Source organism: Megalobrama amblycephala, linkage group LG8 (assembly GCF_018812025.1).
Source record: "Megalobrama amblycephala isolate DHTTF-2021 linkage group LG8, ASM1881202v1, whole genome shotgun sequence".
NCBI classification, from domain to species: Eukaryota; Metazoa; Chordata; class Actinopteri; order Cypriniformes; family Xenocyprididae; genus Megalobrama; species Megalobrama amblycephala.
The window spans coordinates 13772287-13794313 of record NC_063051.1 but is presented as its reverse complement, the minus strand read 5'-3'; the positions used below and the strand labels follow the sequence as shown (position 1 = coordinate 13794313).

Sequence of the window (22027 nt, the reverse complement as noted above, 5' to 3'; positions counted from 1 at the left end):
ATTTTACGGGAATTTTTTTATAGTGTGACATTTATTTAAATGTTATTATAGCCAGTTTTGTGCTTTACTTTTTTCTTATATTTTGCAAGAGCATATAGAGGTGAAAAAATTTAGTGATTATCCGTTTTGCTGTCATCAATTACAAAGCCGTACATAATTTGAACTTTGAATCTTGCCATATAAAAATCCCAGTAAAATTTACGGTAAAAAACCGGCAGCTGTGGTTGCCAGAACTTTACCGTAAAAAAAACAGTAGCAACATAAAAAAAAAAAAAAATCAGTTAAATTTACGGTAAAATAACGTATTTCATTAAATGATATAATGTTAATTTCCCAACCTAATGAAGTACTAATATCTGTTTTGTACCTTTATAATAAACTGACAGTGTCATTCACACACACACTAAACACCATCATGGTAACATGCATGAAATTTTAAAAATGCAATAAACATTCATTTAACAACATTAGATGTAACATAAAACCCTAATGTACATAACTGATTAGAAAAAAAATGAGAAAAACTAAGAGGAGATATTTCAATGACAATATATCAAATGTGAAGTGTCACGCAGGGAATTGTGGGAATGTCAATTTATGTTTTTTTACTGTAAACTTTACAATGAATTGTTATTTTTCACTTCCAAAAACTGTGAATTTAACGGTATGTTACCGTAAAATTACATAAAATGTACCGTTAGATCTATTACAGTTATTCACCGTATATAGTACGGAAACTTTCTGTAAGCCAATTGAGTTTTTCACCGCAGCATTTTTACAGTCTTTTACTGTTAAAATCACGGTCATTTTTTACAGTGTAGAAACATAATTTGAGAATAAGGATGTGGACAGCTTCGAAGAAAAGCTCAGTTGCAATCTTGTAATTACAGCAATTCTCATAGGACGTGAACATTATTTAAATCACTGTTTATGTATATGCAACATCGACGTGAAATTTATTATTCTAAAATAACGTAAAAAAAAAAAGACTATTTTCAACAAATATATTAATATTACAAGTGTTTTAGAACAGTGAATACATTTTTGTGCTATATATTTTATGCTAAGTTTCATATCTTAATGTTACTATACTGAAGTCTAGCCTCAAGCTGACAACTGATTGTTCTGTGGATTGTAAACATTCTGAGGTGAAGTACAGCTTTGCAGCAGTAGACAAGTTTAATCCTTCCGAAAGAATGTTTCTAGTCGTGTAGTCATTAAGAGAATTATCTAGAGTGGAGCTCTGATACAAGAGAGATGCGACAGGACTTGAATGCAGAGATTGTTTACAATGCATGTGCATTCTTATGAGTCTGTTTATCTGCTTGGATGAGCATCAAAACCCTTGAGCACAGGAAACCCTCACTATTGATTACTCCTGACAGCGCGATTGGGTACAGTTCAAAAGCGGGTGGTAAGGTAATCTCTTAAAAAGGTACACTATGTAACTTTTTTAGTTCAAAATGAACATTTAAGTGATGAGCCAATACATCATCAATTCTTCTTCCAAAACATGTTTTTTGTCTTATCCTGATTCCCTATGGTAAGCCTATTATAAGCGTTTATATTTTAGACCTGGTGGAATGGGTTTGCAGGAAATTGTGTAATACGTCACTCGCACGTGCGTGTCTCATCATATCTGTAAATAGAGAAAAGATGCTCTGGCTACTTTGACGTGTCTGGTGTGGGAGTGGCATAGGTTAGTTGTCACAATGAGTGAGAAAGGTTGACATGGAGCAAGCTAAATCTTCACCCATTTAAAAAAAAGAAAAAAGAAAAGGCTAACAGTCTGGTGACATAGATAATGCAACAGAGCTCGTATAAAACGAGAAACAACAGTGGCTGAGCTTTGGAGATGGCGAGAACTGAGAGATTTGTTATGTAAAAATGGCATTTTTATTACTCAATAGGTAAAGTATTTTATTGAACAGATACATTTCCATAGCTTTCTAACAGAGTTCATTGGAAAGCATTATCTATTGTGAAGGATAATTTCATTATGGTGGTTGTAGAGCTGTGCTGGAATTTTTCAAGGAAGTTCCTTGTCTATTAATGAGTATAGCTAACATCTTCAGCTAGTCAGGTTGAGATCAAAAATATATTCTGGGTATTCTACAAAAAAGCAAATATTTAATAATGTTTATTATTAGATTTTTTTTTGTAGTTTTCTTTATTAAAAAAAAATAAATAAAATAAAAAGAGAGAGAAATAGACTTATTTGCATCTTATTTGTGCCAAAGGATTCTTGCTCCTGACATCCTTTTCTTCCAGCTCAAAAGTAATTATCCACTCAGAGTCAGGAGAAAAAAAAAAAAAAAAATGGCAGATTTCAAACCACATGCTTTTGGGGAGTCCAGCATCAACTACAATGTATGAATGGAAATTCTAACAAATTTCTTCAGGTATTTCTCCACAGAGACAGACATTCTTAGTTTTTCATTATATAATGAGTTCCAAATGAATTGATGAATTACATACAACATTTCTGTTGATTCAGTTGATTTTTGTTGTTTAATTGGAATATGAAGAAATGATTAAAAAAAAAAAAAAAAAAAAAAACCTATTGTACATAACATGTTGGCAATCAATTAATTTAGTCCAGATATTTAGACCACACATTCAGCTTTAAAAAAAAAAAAAAAAAAAAAAAAAAAAAACCTTGAAACTGATACTTTTTGGTTACATAATGAATTGGGAACGTTTCTTCACTGGGTCTTCAAACGTGTTCCCATGGGAATGAAGACCACGCACTGTACCAGGCTGCTCTGGACTTCTGGACAGGAGAACTTGGTCACCGTGTCTAGAGAGAGAAATTCACATGGTTGAAAAGGGCCTATTTGGCACTATAGCAAAGCACAGGTTAAATTGAGCAGAAAGCGAGAACTGAACAAAAACGAGTGTTACAAAACAGCTGAGGTACTGATCTCCCTCCTGAAAAGACATTTATTGCATAATCATTATTGCAGACCGTAAAAAGTTGCATGTCATGACATTACACAAATTAAATCCATTTTTTCCTCAATGGAAACCTTTTCACTTTCATTTTTAAAACATACATCTTGGGGGAAAACTACAGCACAAAGACTAATGATGATAGATAACTAAAGACATTAGAGCAGCAGCATGGTATCCACAGAGATGGCAGAGCCTGAAGATAGAAATAAAATTAGAGAAAAAATTGAAATAGAACCTGCAACTAAAGCCATTTCCTCTCTAGAGCTCACACTAAGACAATTATTCAGTGAGCCCCTAGTTAATTTAGCCATTTTTGCTTCAATTTGTGTTCAGTGCCCCCGCAATACACACCAAATTACACCCACGCCACAACTTTTTTGTATTTTTTTCTAAAATCATCCAGACAGCACTTCTGTCTCTCCATTTCTGCTTGATAGCTTTTTGCATAGGGTGATGAAACTGAGAAAATCACGAATCTGCTAAAAAATTAACACATTAACACTGAGTAAGCTGTCTGCAGTTCAATAAGATGTCTAAATAAAATAGCTTATAATACATTCTGCATGCAACAATGAAAAAAAAAAAAAAAGCATATCATTCCCTAGAATTATGATTCGCATGAAGTAACATCATTTGTACACTATAGCATGGCTAGAAGACAATTTCATAAAATCTTAAATTTTTGCACAAACTGTAGTGTTGTTGACTGCATTCATTAAAGGAACACCACTTTTTTTAAAAAAATAGGCTCATTTTCCAACTCCCCTAGAGTTAAACAGTTGAGTTTTACCGTTTTCGAATCCAATCAGCCAATTCTCCAGGTCTGGCGGTACCACTTTTAGCATCAAAACTCTTTGATCATTTTTTTTGAGCAAGATGCTATTGGTCACATCAGATTCAATGAACTATGCTAAGCTATGCTAAAAGTGGTACCGCCAGACCCGGAGATCGGCTGAATGGATCTGAAAATGGTAAAACTCAACTCAACTCTAGGGGAGTTGGAAAATGAGCATATTTTCAAAAAAAAGTGGAGTGTTCCTTTAAAGCTCATCCCTGGTACATATTATTATATTATATTATATTATATTATATTATATTATATTATATTATATTATATATATTATATTATATTATATTATATTATATATAAAAGGATGTCCAAGAATGTTCTAGTTCTAATATTCTAGTGGATGGCAAGTGTTTTGGACCCTGTACATCACTGACTGCAGTTGCCGTAAGGCCTGATAGTCAGAAAGCTCCCTCTTACTCTGCAGACAAATGCCTTTCCACAAACAAAATCTTGTATGAAGTCACAGTATGACCACTATTTCTAAGGACTGGTAATTCCACTGCTTCTCAAGGACATGCTTTTATCATTTAGAAGGACTCATCTGCATTCGCTTTCAAGTCACTATGTACAGTGTCTCAGTTATTGAAAATGAAGTTTCTTTGCCAATTTCTCTTTGTCCATTCTGGTTAAGATCATGTCTTGTCTGCACAATATCCTATTCCTTTTCTATTCTTTTTGTTCCCCTACAACAGAACAAAGGATTTTTGAGGGGGACTTAAAAAGTGAAATCCAAAAGTGGAGTAAAAGTGAAATCCAAAACATACCAGAATCTACACTTTGTTGTCCAAACATAATTTCCTCCTTAAGCCAAACTATTGAATGCAGAAACTATTTCAAAATGAAACGCAAACAATGTGCAACATATGCTATCACATAAAATAAATAAATAAATAAATTTCAACCAAAAGTGAAGTTAAGCTAAAGCTCATCTAAATGTGTCCTTGCACCTCCCACATTAAAATCACAAAAAAATATTACATAGCGTTAAAACATACAAGTATATAAATCTGTATATAAATTATTATTTTAATGGCTGTTATAAATATAGTATGGCTGTATATAAATTATTTTAATGTCAATAATGCCTTATAGGCTGTTTACACGACACCGTTTTCAACTAAAAACATAAAACTTATGAATTTTGGCTGTTCATTAACATGACAATGGTGTTTTGGTGGTCTGAAATGCAAACTTTTGAAAACAGGTTTCAAAGTGCAAGTTTTTGAAAATGGTCTGTGTAAACAACAAAAACGCAAATCTGTGAAAACGATGATGTCATGCACATGAGCATTACATTTTCAGTCTATAGTGTTTCATCGCCATCTAATGGCCTGCCAGCAGAATACAGCGTTTTTAGTCGTTTTCACGGATTTGTATGAATGGGGATCGTTTTGACAAAGGTGTCGTCTGTACGTGGAAAACTCAAAGGAAAAACTTCTCTGTTTTAAGCACAGCGTTTTCGTGTAAACATACCCTTAGACAGTAACAAATGCATCCCGCATTAGAAACATAAAAAGGTAGTGAAATTGTGGGCAGCGCCCTGAATTTGAACCCGAATTTTGGCTTGCATCCCTCTGGCTTGTTCCCCTACTACTCAATGTACTCGAATACAAAATCTGAATGATAAATTGAAATAGGTGCAAAGATGAAGCAATCATTCAGAGATGATGACTATTGACTGAATTCAAACTGGTAAAGATATCTAGTGCTTAAAGGGATAGTTCACCCAAAAATGAAAATTTGACGTTTATCTGCTTACCCCCAGAGCATCCAAGATGTAGTTGTCTTTGTTTCTTCAGTAGAACACAAATGATGATTTTTAACTCCAACCGCTGCCGTCTGTCAGTGGTATAATGCAAGTCAGCGGGAACTTGGACTATAAGAGTAAATAAAACACGACAGACAAATCCAAATTAAACCCTGCGGCTCGTGACGACACATTGATGTCCTTAGACACGAAACGATCGGTTTGTGAGAGAAACCGAACAGTATTTATATCATTTTTTACCTCTAATACACCACTATGTCCAACGGCATTCATCACTCGATTCGTGAGGTCTGATCGCGCTCTGGCAACGGCAGTGATGTCTCACGCATATACTTCAATGAGAGCGAGACATCACTGCCGTTGTCAGAGCGCGATCAGACCTCACGAATCTCGAAAAATTATATAAATACTGTTCGATTTCTCGCACAAACCGATCGTTTCGTGTCTTAAGACATCAATGTGTCATCACGAGCCGCAGGGTTTCATTTGGATTTGTCTGTCGTGTTTTATTTACACTTATAGTCCAAGTTCCCACTGACTTGCATTATACCACTGACAGACGGCAGCGGTTGCAGTTAAAAATCATCATTTGTGTTGAAGAAACAAAGACACCTACATCTTGGATGCTCTGGGGGTAAGCAGATAAACATCAAATTTTCATTTTTGGGTGAACTATCCCTTTAATGACAGATGCAGCAAACATCTCATGACCAAGGGATTGTGTAAGGAACTACGAGGGTTAAGCAGATGTTTTCATTATACTCAGGCTACAGATGCCAAAAGGCAACCCTCAGAATAAGCTTAAACTAGCAAAGAACGAGAAAAATGCAATGGTTCCTTTGCAAGTTTTGGTTTATGACTCTGGATTACTAGGACGACATTTGCAAAGGCTTATCCAAACATCCAACGATCCTAATATCTTCCAGATCAGCTCTTAACAAACGGAACTAATTGATTTGTCTCATCTGAAATGGAGGAGCTTTAAGATGGCTTCATAGCTTGAACGCAAGCCAACACGTTTCAAGGACCTTCACTGTCAAAAGGGTACTGCAAGTTTAGACAATGTGCACACATAAACAGCTCAGCCATTGCTTTTTCTGGGAAATGTTACTCAGTAAGGGACAGAAACAGTCAATATGATGCAAACTAATAAATAAACAAATAAATAAATGAGGGTGAATGTTGCATGTGTCTACAAAGTTGTTTTCTGTAAGTGAATAATGACAAAAAGTGATGGTACAAGGTTGCATGTTAAACAAGATTTTTATATCCTGAGATGTAAAGAGCAGAGAAGTTCATAAGAAAAAGTGGGCGATTGTGAAAGAGACAGACCTTTAAACACTCCACAGCTATACATATGGAGACACTTTCACATGAAGAGGGTTTTTAAATGACAAAAAAAAACTGTTGCTCTTGTCCTAGACTAAACAAACTTAAAAAATTGAAACAAAGCACCTTAAAAACAAAATTCTGGTACTAAAGAAAGTCAAAGTAAAAGAAAGTACTACAGGAGAGCTAAGTTATGTTGAAAAAATTGTATTAAACAAAACTGAAACTTAAGTTAAGAAGCCAAAGTTGTGATACATTTTTATTATTCATAAAGCAGTAATGGCTTAACATGCACTACTGTTCAAAAGTTTGGGGTCAGTAAGATTTTTCAATAAAAGCTGTGATACTAAATATTATTTCAATTTAAAATAACTTTCTATTTGAATACATTTTGAATTGTAATTTATTCCTGTGATAGCAAAGGTGAATTTTCAGCATCATTACTCCAGTCTACAGCCTCACAGGATCTTTCAGAAATCATTCTTTTATGATTTGGTGAAAGAAACAGGTTATTATCACAGTTGAAAACAGTTGTGTTGCTTAATACATTTTTGTAACCATGTAAAAGTCTTACTGTAACTATTTCAATTTAATGCATCCCTGAAAAACGCAACACTCAGTTTTATACAGCATTAATTTTGACAGCAAATTTTGATTTAGTTTTAGTCATAGTCTTTTGACTAAAATGCCATTTAGTTTGTCATATTTTAGTCTAGTTTTAGTCGACTAAATCTACAGTAGATTTAGTCAACTAAAATCTAATTTGGTTAAATTTTAATATATTAAGCATTTCTCTAGCAATACACAGATCCTATACACTGATATAGGTACATCTGATATTCCCCAAACTGTTTATGTTCACCCAACTGTACTTTGCTCACCAAAGCAGAGGGTTTTTGACCGTTCAAGTGCAAAAAAAGACGCGAAAGAGCGAAATTCAGTACTTTTCAGGGATTGACACTTTTCATTGAGGTATTATTATAGTTTTTGTTTAAAATTTGTATTAGATTTGATTTTTAGTTTTTCTGCTTTCATTATAATTTTAGTTAAAAGTTTTAGGGTTTTTTTTGTGTGTTTATGTATTTTAGTTTTTGCTTTTATATGTCTAAGTTTTTATTTCTGTTATTTTAATACCTCAGGTTAAGCTAAGGCTTAGAAACTAGATGAAGTAAAATAAGTTTACTTTTTTATACATTTATTTTTTATTTCAGTTAACGTTTATTTCAAGTAATGAAGATTTCTTTGGTTTTAGGTTTAGTTAACTATAGTAACCCTTATACTTGTAAAATATATTGAATAATGTGTCAAATGTTCTTAGTCTTTCCTTCCTGTGACAAATTAAATAGAAATGAACTTAAATACAGTTTATTGTGTAAACAAAATAACAATAATGACTAGGAAAAAATAATAATTATAAACCATCTCGAAATACACCATGACTCTTATTCTGAAATGTCTGCAGTCTGCACTGTAGCAGGCTGCTCATGAGGGTGATAAATATGAATTCTTACAACCATCTAAAACATACTACAATATAAACATTGTGTAGTAAACACTGTCATAATTCATCAACATTAGCATATAAGTAATCGCTTGGCATAAATGTGCGCTATTCATTAATTGCGAAGCAGTCAGATGTGCTGCTGCTCGAGCCTGTAGTGAGCGCAACAGCGCCCCGTTTCCCGCAGTTAGATCAGCACATTACACTTCAAATGTGCGCATTTTCCACACAGGACAGCAGTCCTGACTGGATATCTACCCAAATCGTCCCACTCTTTCATTTTCGTCTCGTTTTTATTCACTGACCAAATTTAAAGTAGATTTTAGTCATAGTTTTAGTCATTCAAAACACATTTTTGTTTAGTCATCGTCTCGTTTTCGTCCATGAAAAAATGTTGTTGAAGAAAATTATGACGAAAATTATTTGTCAACAACATTAACACTGGTTTTAAACAACATGTAACAGGTTTCTGCTCCAATTTCTCTACCCAATGGGGGGGGGGGGGGGGGAGTCCTTCACCTGAAAAAAAGAGGTTGAAGACCCTCTGAGCTATGGAAATTGGCTCAGTCGTATGCTGAAAGGAGAATGTGTGTGGGATTTGATGCTACTTAAATAAACCAGCTTCCTCCCTTCTTTATGCCTTTGCAAAGAGATTTATTGTATATCAATTAAGCAGGAGCTGGGCCTGCAGATAAGCCTTCTGAGAGCCATAGAAGAAATATTTTATTCATAAGAAATATTTGATCCATATGCTTAATGAGAAAAACACAAACAAATCAGTCCTTTCAGTCTCCTGGTTCATGAATCACACAAAGCGCTCGAGAAACAGTGAGTGACACTGAGCGCTTGCTTACGGCTCCCAAAGCAGCCAGTTCAAAAGAAGAACGAATGACATCGCCTGGGACACAAAGGCAGCCGTATGTCTTGATGAAGGTTTAACCAAACAGAGATTGAGTAGAGGGATTTTCTGCATTTTATAAACAATGACGAGGGCGTTAAAAGGACGATCTATTCTGGAAACGCATGAAATCTTTCAACATTCCTGTGTTTGGGAACAGGCTGTAAGAAACAGCTATGAGATAACATTTCACTTCTGAGAGAAAACAAACAGCTGAGAACTTCAACTCTCAACCTCATCTTAGCTTCAAAGTTTAAGCTAGATTCTTAAATTCTGATTGAAGAAAATTAGGCCCTTACTGTAATAATATGCTACAGGTTACAATTTATAAATTATGATTGAGGATCATCGAGTTATATATTGATATAATAGCCAATAAATCAGGCATTTTGACATTCCCTCTTGTATTGTTTCAAAAATCTACCTTAAAGCTTTGGGGAAATATATTTTTTCTGTTGTCAATTTTTTTGTTGAATAGCATGTAAAATAAATCATACTGTCTCAATAACTGCATTAAACATTAACAAATGTTTAGGTCAACTACTAATTAAGACTACAATGTCCTAAATCTCAGTATATGAAAACAGTATTTCAAAGGTAACCAAATTATATACCACTTCCAGAGAACTTTTTAAGCATGCATTTTGGGGTCATATTGGCCAGATATTAGACAACTGGTTTGGGTGGTTCTCAAATGCACTTAATAAAGTATTTTATTATCACTAGTGCAATACACTTTTCGTACTTAGCAGAAGTATGTAAATTGGGATTCAGCCCTGGCCTACCTCAGATGTGGTAAGAATTCACTTTATGAGTATGATGACAGTTCAGTTTTGGCTAAAATAGAAACATTTCTGAAAGAAAATCTGGAACATTAATCATGCACCATTTCTGTTATTGCTTATGTTAGGCATTTTAAGTGGCTAAACGTGGTTGGGTGGGTTATTATTAGTAAGCATGTAAGTAAGTGGGTCGGTTGGTTGGATCAGATATAAGCCTTTCAAATGCTCTTTCCCTGTAAAAAAAAAAAAAAGCTTTTTCTGCCATGTATGCTGATGAGCTGCACTATCAGTATCAGTGATCTCCACTATCCAGGAACATAGAAAAGCTGTAAAAACAGTGCAATTTCACCATCTGGACAGTTCTGGCCAAAACTTCTATGTGCAAAAAAAAAAAAAAAATAACATATATACACAGTGCTCAGCGTAACACACCCCTTTGAAAAGTAACATTTTAAACAATATCTCAATGAACACAAAAACAATTTCCAAAATGTTGACAAGACTAAGTTTTATATAACATCTGTTTAACTTTTAACATGAAAGTAAGGTTAATAATATAACTTAGAGAACAAAATAGTCAGTTTTACTCAAATTAGGGTGATGCAAAACTGAGTACACCCCACTGAAAGTCTCTGGAGCAAAGCTAAATTTTAGACTACAGATGTCTAATTTAACAAGAATTCAACCACAGGAGAGTCTAATTATTCATTACACAGGTGTCCAGCAGACAGGTGAATATAAAAGGGTGTTAAAACCGCTTCCCATTTCATGCTGTCAGCAATGGCACCACATGGAAGAGAAATGTCACAAGACCTGAGAAAGAAAATAATTTCTTTACACCAGAAAGGTGAAGGCTAAGAAGATCAGCAAAGCTTTACTCATCAGTCAGAATACTGTAGCAAAAGTGGTACAAAAATTTAAAAAAGATGGAACTGCAACCATCTCACAGAGACGTCCAGGTCGTCAACGGAAGTTAACACCTCGACAGGAGAGTCTTCTGATGAGAAAGGTTGAAGAAAATCAGTGACATTAGATGTAGTAGTTTTTGTTGTGGGGTGTACTCAATTTGCATCACCCTAATATGAGTAAAACTGAAAAATGTGTAATCTAAGTTATATTATTAACCTTACTTTCATGTTATAAGTTAAACAGATGTTATATTAAACTTAGTCTTGTCAACATTTTGGAAATTGTTTTTGTGTTCATTGAGACATTGTTTAATATGTTACTGACGTCCTGCAACAGACGTCCTGGCAAGCCAGCTAGCCTTAATATCATGTCTGACATAACACTTTCCCACAAAAACATTTTTCCATAGCATATTTATAAAAAGATCTGAGGTGGATCCTCGAGACGGGCTTGTGGGTAATGGGTGGGAGTGTGTTGTCTCTAAACAGAACTGAACTAGAAAGAGAGCAGCTACTGCCTGAAACTCTTATCCCCCAGTGAGTGGCTCATAGTGGGGGGCACTACTCAATCAAAGAAGAGCAATCCCTTGCTGAAAGAAGGCCTTACACACTCCAGATGTGCTGAAACTAGAGAGATACAACCCAAGCCAACAACAACTAGCTAGACTCTAAGCCTTCATTTGATGACTGTAGATGCAGGGATTTTTGCGGGACAACATCCTGTCAAAGAATAGACCGCATGTTTATTGCTGAAAGTATCAAAAAATTAACATGGGAAAATCAGCACTGGAGTCAGTGCAGTGCAGTCACTACAGTCAGTGCAGAATATATTCAACGTGAAAAACCCTGCATCGTTAACATTAACCAACAGACCAGCCTACACTACCGTCCAAAGGTTTTGGGTTGGTATGATAAAAACAATGATATGGCAATGATATGACATAAAATGATAAAAACCTATTTTTATATTGTAATATATTTTAAAATGTAATTTATTCCTGTGATGGCATGGCTGAATTTTCAGAATCATTACTCCAGTCGTCAGTGTCACATGATTCACATGATCGTTTTCCAGGATTAGAAAAGAAAACAAACAAACAGCATTTAATTAAAATATTATAAATATTTCTAACAATATTGTAATAAAAAAAATGTAACATTATAAAGGGTTTCACTGTAACTTTTGATCAATTAAAAAACAAAAAACAAAAACGTTCTGACCTCAAACTTTTGAATGGAAGTGTCCAAAAATATCCAAGGGGGGATATTTTACATTACATCTTACATTATGAAAAACAAATTTATGTAAATATTGGGAGTTATCATGAAATAATGAATCATGCACAATAAGAAAAGGAATGTGCATCATCCGAACAAAATGAATCAAAGGGAATAAAACAATTAAGAAAAGCAATAAAACGTTTATGATGTGTACAAATTTTTATTTTTTATGTGTATGTGATGAAGTGTGAAATAGGTGTTATTTTGTTGTATGTGAAGAGCTACTTACTTAATTATCTGCTGCCATGTCTTCAACAGAAAACATCTGAGATGGAGCTGAAGTAAAAGACAGAAAAAAAAAAAAATGTAATATTTAATATGTAATATTAAAAAAAAAATCTGTAAGGATTCAGCATGGACCAGTTTATCAGTACAAGTGTCTTACCAGGTCTATTACAAAACATTGTGGGTTGGAAGAATGCCATTACAAGCAATATAATAAATGACTTGCACTCTGTCAAATACATTAATATAAACATGGCTGCGTGGTGTAAAACATATTTTTGTGTTATGCTAAAAAGCTTGCCCAGGCATAATGTGTTTATAATATGTTTGTTTTAATGGTACTCTGCTCTAAAACCTCAGAGGTTTCATTGTATTGAAGATGTTGTAGGAAATCTGAGAAAGCGATTAGGAATAAATCCATACAATCTATGGTTCCCTCTCAACGGGGAGATATCTACATTCAGATTCATTCATAATATGGCACAATTTTTAGCATTTTGACACAAACTGGAAAATGGCCATATTTTATTATTCTACATAGCCTGCATACAAAAGGCTATCTGGAGAAACGGACCAAAAATGTTCCTAGACACAAGCATGATGTTACATGATATTTGCACAAAGTAATAGTATAATATTTTAAAGACTGATGCTGTCAAAATCAACATCTTGACAAGGTATAGACACAGTTGACACTATGAGGTGTCTTCTGAAGGCACATGCTCTTCACTCAGAAATATTGTGATTCTGCAGGCATGGGCTGAATTGTGAGACACTAGTAGTGACGATAACTTAAGTCAAGACACAACGCCCTGTCACTGTCACCCTGGTGCTTTGGGCCCAACTCTGCTTGAGAAATGATTACAGAACTGCTCTCTACTGATGAAAAGCATGAGGGACACAATAAACCAGCCATTTGTCATGTAGGAAGTGAGGAAATTGTGAAGCTGGAGGCAGTGATGGAAAGGGGAAAGCAGTGACACTGGGGGGAATTGGTTGCACAGGACGCCATGGGAAATGAAAGAAAGGAAAAAAGCAATATTATAAAAACCATAATTGAGCCCCCAGCCATGCCTGACTTTAATTTTGATGATACAAAAACAATATACAAAAACATACCAGAGACTGAAAGTATTATTAATCAATAGTTAATGTGGCAGATGCTGAATAAGCTAACCTTCACTTTTATTATTACACAAATAGGAAGAGGAGGTAGGCAAGCATATAAGATAGAACTTTGTTGAACTTTGACTTTTTCCTTTTTGAAAGGTGTATTCTTAAATGCTTGAAATAAATTGTAGACAATTTGTACCTACATATTAAGGATGTGTGAGGATAGTCGACTAGTCGATTAAACAATACTACTGCTGCTGTTACTCAACTTGGAACTTTTTTTTTGCACATATACCCCCAGTTTCACAGACAAGGCTTAAGCTAGTCTTAGACTAAAATGCATGTTTGAGCTGTTGTACCTGAAAGCAGCTTGCACTGACATATCTTAAAATACGTAATTTTCATTGTGTTTTTCTAGTGAACGTTTATAAAAGCTACTTAAATGCCTTAATTGAACTAAGGCCTAATCCTGGCTTAGGCTAAGCCCTGTCTATGAAACCGGACCTTAATGTTTTGCTTTATATTTTTACAAAGGCTACATTTAAATTACTGTCATGTTTTTGTTACATTTTAAAATTAATATATTATTCTGAAAAAGTGTATATCTGGAGTTATGGTTGGGCTAGGGTTATAAAATGCTTTTAGCTATCTACCATCATTATACATCATGGTTATTAATTGCAATCTTTGGTTTAAGTTCAGCCTAATGCAACTTTAAGCTGTAAACATTTAAGATCTGAAATCAGTTGAATTTATTAACAGAAGGGCCGAGATGATTTAGTGGAAGAGGAAGAATGAAAAACCAAGAAAAAGAGAGGGAGCCACATGTATCAAAAGCATTTACAAAATGACAACAAGGCAGCCACACACATCTGTTTCTGCCCTGCATAAGAAGAACGGGATGTAATACATTCTGTCACAGTTTAAACCAAAGTTTGTTTTAGATTCAGGGATCAAGTAGACCCAGAAGGGCTTAGATTAATGTTCACCAAATTTACAATTTAATAAATATTTACAGGACAGACACTTTCTATATAGGACAAATACTTTCTACTGAAAAAGTCACATTTCCTTACCTCCATAGAAATATTGCTGTTATTAAAACAAAAAGGGGCCAGACCAAATATTACCAATTTAACAAACTCTTAATATTTTATTTCATTATCAAAATATATATTTTTTTACTTTTCACTCAAATGTACATGCTAATAAGTAATAACAGAATAATTTAAAAAATACAAATTAAAAATAAATATTTTTTTGTTAACTTTACACACCTGCAGTCACACACTTCTTCATATTACCTAAAGACCACAAAAATGGTAAAGTGGAATTTCCTGCTGAATCACAGGACATACAGAGGACATGGTACCACTGTAACTTCAAAGGAGAAGAACTTCAAAACCTTTTTCTACCTGTAGAGTTTTGATTGGTTTTACACCTATGAATCACCTCAATGTCACGGTTCAACAAAAGCACTCAAATACATAACTTCAGGGTGAATAAATGCCACAAAGCAGATCAACTCATCCTATGAAGCTGTGATTTCAGACTTTCTTTAACAACAATCAGAAACTTTTTTTTTTTTTTTTTTTTTTTTATTTATCCTACAAAACATTTTTATAGTTTATCCTGATCAACCTTTTCTGATAAAGACTTCAATTATAGGAACTTTGTGCTTTTATAAAGGAAGAGACAAGTTGAAATGTAGTACAAAACAGAAGACTTGCACCAGAATTCAGACTTAAGCATTTTTACAGCATGAGCTCAAAATTTCAGGACGCAAAGTAATAATAAAAAGGACAGTATCTTGAAAAAAAAAAATTAGTTCATAGGCTGCAATATTTTAATAAGCATATACAAACTAATCCCTAGAATACAAGAACCATCCATGCAAATAAGATCCTAGTATCAGTTAATTACCCAGAGTGCCAAAGCAGAACACCATCCATCCATCCCAAGACTCCAGTATGAGCTTCAGTTGTGAGCCTGTAATAGATCTTATCACTTCTGATTTGTGTTCTTACACTAGTGGGGCTGCCAACGTTGCTGTATTGATGCATCGCTTAAAATTTACTCTAACCTTTTGACTCTTTTGTCAGCAAATCAAACATTTAGATTGAAGGATGTGCCACAGCTACATATTCTAAATTAACTGGCTGATGTGAAAAACAGGAAGATGTGAAACATCTACCTCCTTTTTGTGTCCATTAATGTGTAGATTCATCTGGCAAGCCAACTAAAAACAGCAAATGAAAATGTTTTTCTCATTATCATTCACCTTAGGTAAAACGGTCAACCCACTTCCTAAAGGCACAATGATTAACATCTGTTACTGGAGGCCTTTTACAAATTAATAAAACAAATACATCAAATTATAGTGCCCTTGAGCAATCAATCTCCATATATAAATTTAATAAATGCTGTGTGTCCCACAAAAGGCGACATGCAGTGTCAAGAAATGAGGGCCACTTTAGAGAGTAAACAAGTGAGTATGTGATTATTTTTTCAGTTTAAAAATGGCAAAGATTATTCAAGTTCAGTCATAAACTCTTTACAAAGGTTACATTCTTTCAATGAAAATGTTCAGTCTTAAGATGAGCATGACCTGGCATGAATATTTTATGAAATCTGGTTAAAAGTTATTGGCACATCAACAACATTTTCAGTCAACAAAACCACACTGATAATGAACTTCATCACACATTCTACACCATTTTCCACAAAACTAAATTCCAGTCTGAAGTTTCTCAGGAGACTTATTTAACAAATTAACAAATTATAGCACTGCACCAAAATATAACACCATTAAAAATGGATTTGTAAAATGACCATTACGACTAGGGTACTGTTTTGCAATGTGCAGCAGCTGCTCACATTTAAAGTGTAAAGGGCATTTTGTGTGCCACAAAGGACAGTGCAATCCAAAATGCATGCAAAATGCACACTGAAGAAACTAGGTGCGCTATTCAAGTAAACACAGGCAGTTTGTAAGTAAAGGTAAAAAAATGGGATGCATAAAGTTACTTAATGTAACTAATGTAGCCTTACAGAGTTGTCAATGCTTATGAATTCATTTATACAGATCATTAATAATGTTAAATCATTATTGTAAAAATTAATGTTTTAACAATTTTGACAATATGAAATAAATAAAAGACCTTCTGAATGTGGTGAATGTGTTAGTGACAAGACAACCCTAGTTGGGAGCAGTAATTGAAAGTGGCAACATATCTAAAACGATGATGGTACATCATGGATCACGTCATCATGGATCTTTGAAACTATGTAATTGGAAAACTGTCTCTAATGGTTGATATTCCTTTATGTCCATTACTTTTCTTAGTAGTAACACTATTTTATCAGTAGATTCAGGGAAAGGTTGTTAATGGAAGCCTTGACAACATCTAAAAAACATTTTTTAAAAGTAATGCCAGACTGATGTGCCCTAAAAAGCCTGTTTTTTTTTTGTTTTGTTTTTTTAAAGCTTTGCTTCAAAATGCATCACAATGACCATTTTAAAACTGGACAACAGTAGGGATGGGAGATATATATATATATATATATATATATATATATATATATATATATATATATATATATATATATATATATATATATATATATATATATATATATATATATATATATATATATATACACACACACACATACACAGTGGGTGCGGAAAGTATTCAGACCCCCTTAAATTTTTCACTCTTTGTTATATTGCAGCCATTTGCTAAAATCATTTAAGTTTTTAATTGATTTAATTTAATTTTTTTTTCCTCATTAATGTACACACAGCACCCCATATTGACAGAAAAACACAGAATTGTTGACATTTTTGCAGATTTATTAAAAAAGAAAAACTGAAATATCACATGGCCCTAAGTATTCAGACCCTTTGCTGTGACACTCATATATTTAACTCAGGTGCTGTCCATTTCTTCTGATCATCCTTGAGATGGTTCTACACCTTCATTTGAGTCCAGCTGTGTTTGATTATACTGATTGGACTTGATTAGGAAAGCCACACACCTGTCTATATAAGACCTTAAAGCTCACAATGCATGTCAGAGCAAATGAGAATCATGAGGTCAAAGGAACTGCCTGAAGAGCTCAGAGACAGAATTGTGGCAAGGCACAGATCTGGCCAAGGTTACAAAAACATTTCTGCTGCACTTAAGGTTCCTAAGAGCACAGTGGCCTCCATAATCCTTAAATGGAAGACGTTTGGGACAACCAGAACCCTTCCTAGAGCTGGCCGTCCAGCCAAACTGAGCTATTGGGGGAGAAGAGCCTTGGTGAGAGAGGTAAAGAAGAACCAAAGATCACTGTGGCTGAGCTCCAGAGATGCAGTCGGGAGATGGGAGAAAGTTGTAGAAAGTCACCCATCAATGCAGCCCTCCACCAGTCGGGGCTTTATGGCAGAGTGACCCGACGGAAGCCTCTCCTCAGTGCAAGACACATGAAAGCCCGCATGGAGTTTGCCAAGATGGTGAGAAATAAGATTCTCTGGTCTGATGAGACCAAGATAGAACTTTTTGGCCTTAATTCTAAGCGGTATGTGTGGAGAAAACCAGGCACTGCTCATCACCTGTCCAATACAGTCCCAACAGTGAAGCATGGTGATGGCAGCATCATGCTGTGGGGGTGTTTTTCAGCTGCGGTGACAGAACGACTGGTTGCAATCGAGGGAAAGATGAATGCGGCCAAGTACAGGGATATCCTGAACGAAAACCTTCTCCAGAGTGCTCAGGACCTCAGACTGGGCCGAAGGTTTACCTTCCAACAAGACAATGACCCTAAGCATACAGCTAAAATAACAAAGGAGTGGCTTCACAACAACTCCGTGACTGTTCTTGAATGAGCATCTCTGGAGAGACCTAAAAATGGCTGTCCACCAACGTTTACCATCCAACATGACAGAACTGGAGAGGATCTGCAAGGAGGAATGGCAGAGGATCCCCAAATCCAGGTGTGTATCTTTCCCAAAAAGACTCATGGCTGTATTCGATCAAAAGGGTGCTTCTACTAAATACTGAGCAAAGGGTCTGAATACTTAGGACCATGTGATATTTCAGTTTTTCTTTTTTAATATATCTGCAAAAATGTCAACAATTCTGTGTTTTTCTGTCAATATGGGGTGCTGTGTGTACATTAATGAGGAAAAATTATGCTTACAAACTTAAATGATTTTAGCAAATGGCTGCAATATATCAAAGAGTCAAAAATTTAAGGGGGTCTGAATACTTTCCGTACCCACTGTATATACTGTGTTAATATATATATGTATATATATATGAGCTGAATTAACATTGCTTTATATTATATAACATCCGCATTTTTGGTGTTGTTTGTCTATTTGCAATCCGTTTTGGAGCACGCATACACAATTCAGCCTTAGGAACAGCGTCTATGCGCGGATTATTGTGCTTTCAACGTTTTAAAATGTAGATAATAATTATCAAACATTTACTGCAATTTAGCAACAGTAAAGACTGCATTTTACAACAATCACCAATTGTGCTGATTCTGATGTTAAGTTTGGGTTTAGGGAGGAAGGAACGCACACAGCTGTGAAGAGAATGAAGGTGTGCTAGACGAAACTAGTTTTTAATAGTTTTACCTCAGATATCTTCTTTCTGATCCTTGGAGGCCAAAATCGAAATCAAAAATAAAATTAGCTTAATATCACAGGCCTAAAGTGTAAGCAGACGTTTAGTTGTTTAGTTCTCTCCTTCAACAGGGCTTTCATGTGAGCGGGCGTGCTGTAACTCCTCTGCGTGAACGCGATCGATTGCTCTTCTGGATTGCGAAAGCAAAAATGCATCATACACAAATGTCCTAATATTATTGCATACAGACACAGCTGTCAACTCTGGCAAGATAGAATTCACAAGATAATGTCTATATTGCAATAATAAATGTACGTGTATTTTCTTCATAATTTCTCCAGTACCGATAGCAGAACCGTTAACGTCAGAGCTTATCGATACACCGGTCTTTCATAATTTAGCCCCGGGGCCAATTTAATACCAGGTTTCGGTACCCATCCCTAGACAACAGTAGGGTTGGGTATCGAGAACCGGTACTATATTTCCAAGAACCAGGGATTCGAAAAAAATGTGCATATTGATTCCACTTTACGATTCCTGTGTTTGCATTTTAACGTGATTTTAAACTATTTAAGTGCAAGAAGAGGTGAAAGAGAACATACCGCGCAGTGTAACACATATCAGAAGCGTGGCCACAGAGAGCCACTGTTTCAGTACATGTTCCTGACCTGTGTCCGTAACTCAAACAGCTGTGCATATTTGCACTGCAGAACAGATAGTTCCGGGCCGGAACTGACTTCTCTTATATATTTGCTTGTGCTTGAATGGACCAATATGCACAAAATTGCGTCAATATATCCTCGTAAACACAGTCGGATTTGTCTTAAGTGAACGTAAACAGATGTGTATTTGTAACAGTATTTTGAATCCGTGCGTTCGGTCTTAAAGTGACCGCAGCCTAATAAACGTAATAAACGTGCCGTCTGTCATTAATGTTAGTCAAAGAAAAAAAGAAAATCACTCACTGATCATAATTAAATATCTTTTGTGACTTTGAGGATTAATCTATATTTTATTTATAAAAAGAAAACTATGCAGTTATTTTATTATTGATTTCAATTTCTGTACCTGAAATGTGTTCATTTGTATTTATTTATGCCATTGCTAATTTATCTGTTTGTTCTTATTTTATTACTGACTGTTTACTTGTCTTTAACCATTTAATGTTTAAAATTTATATTAGTCCAGTTGTTTTTTCTGTTATATTTTTGTTAAAACCATTGGCAAAATTTCCTCTTGTAGGCCTAAATGTTCTGTACGCTGCTGATTTTTGTTCATGTTATTCAGTTACAACAACAGAATGTTTTTTAAAAAAGACAGAATAAATATGTTTGATATCTATATGTTTTGACTTTTTTTATTTACATTTAGTCATTTAGCAGACGCTTTTATCCAAAGCGACTTACAAATGAGAATAGTAGAATCAATCAAATCAACATGATAAATACACAAATAGGTGGGAGAAGAATAGAAATCAAGGTAAGTGCTGCTATTACTGGGTCAAGTGCTGACGAAAAAGATATGTCTTTAGCATTTTTTTGAAAATGGCTAGAGACTCAGCTGCTCGGATAGAGCGTGGCAGGTCATTCTACCAGCCAGGAACAGACCCGGAGAAGGTCCGTGAGAGTGATTTTGTGCCCCTTTGTGATGGCACCACAAGTCGCCGTTCACTTGCAGAACGCAAGTTTCTGGAGGGCGCATTTTTTATTTACCTTATTAGAATCAAACCTAGGATTCGGAATTGATAAAATTCAAAAGATACTCAACACTAAGCCACCGAAGCTCATAGAATAAATACGTATGTTTGATACTTTATAAAGTATGTATATACCCTGTATATTCAATGCATTTATGCAATTGATACTTAAAGTATTTGTAATTTATGACATAGTTCCATTATTCTGCTATTTTTTTAGCTTAAATATATATATTTTTTTTGTTTCTTTGTTGTGAAAATCAATAAAAAAGCAAAAAAAGCAAAAAGGTAATGCAATAAAATCCAACAAAATGACTGAATAGATTCTAATGAGAAAGGGAACAAGGAGCTCTCAATCACCTAAATATCAAAGTATGTGAAAGCCTGTGAGATTAAAAAAATTCTCAGAATCCATTTCCTTGGTGACTGACAGGTTCTTTTCTGCCAAAGTTAACATCCCATGCCTTGACCTAAACAGCTCACAGGATAATTACAGAGCAAAAGACCTGTCAATATTGCTTTAAAAACAGCAGGAAATTGGCTAATGTACTCTGAGAGAGGAAGTGAGCCAATGAAAAATCATATGAGACAGTCGGGAACAGTGGATAGAGAGGGCACTGGAAATGATTTAGAATGTTTCCACACCTGAACGTGTTCTCAATCTCAGGATCCCAATAGCAGTGATATTTAATACTAGAGATGTGGACATGGTCGTATTTGAAGTGGACTAGACAAAGAAAGGCAGGGAGGAAGTGCCCTCAGGTTAGGGTTTGCAAGCAGCTGTGGTTAAACGGTATTAATTTCATCACATAATCCAAGACAAATCAAAGCAAGTCCAAGGATCTATTAAATTTTTGTGGCTAAATGAAATGCATACTTGTTTTCAAGACCACATTTAGTATAAGTATAACAAAGTATAACAAAAAGAAAAATTAAGAGACAGCACCTTGACTACAAAATAAAAAAGAAAAATCAGCTTCTCCGACTGAACTTGAACTGAATAATAAATACTAAGTTATGATGAATGACTGTCCATGCTGACAGATCTTCCCCACAAAATTTCTCCACATGAAAATTAATTAGCAAATGCATGATTTCAA

At 34.8% G+C, this 22027-nt stretch overlaps 1 protein-coding gene across 3 annotated transcripts in view; it reads right to left on the bottom strand.

The window, feature by feature from the left end:
• Positions 1-1899: 1899 nt before the first annotated feature.
• rad18 (RAD18 E3 ubiquitin protein ligase) overlaps positions 1900-22027 on the bottom strand; it is a 66760-nt gene continuing 46632 nt past the window's right edge. For 2 of the 3 annotated variants that reach the window (XM_048199534.1, XM_048199535.1), the window contains one exon: positions 1900-2800. In XM_048199534.1, the coding sequence (XP_048055491.1) occupies positions 2680-2800 (121 nt within the window). In that variant the 3' untranslated portion in view covers positions 1900-2679. Of the gene's footprint in view, positions 2801-12501; positions 12549-22027 lie in introns of all 3 variants that reach the window. The other variant, XM_048199536.1, reaches the window with a different exon arrangement.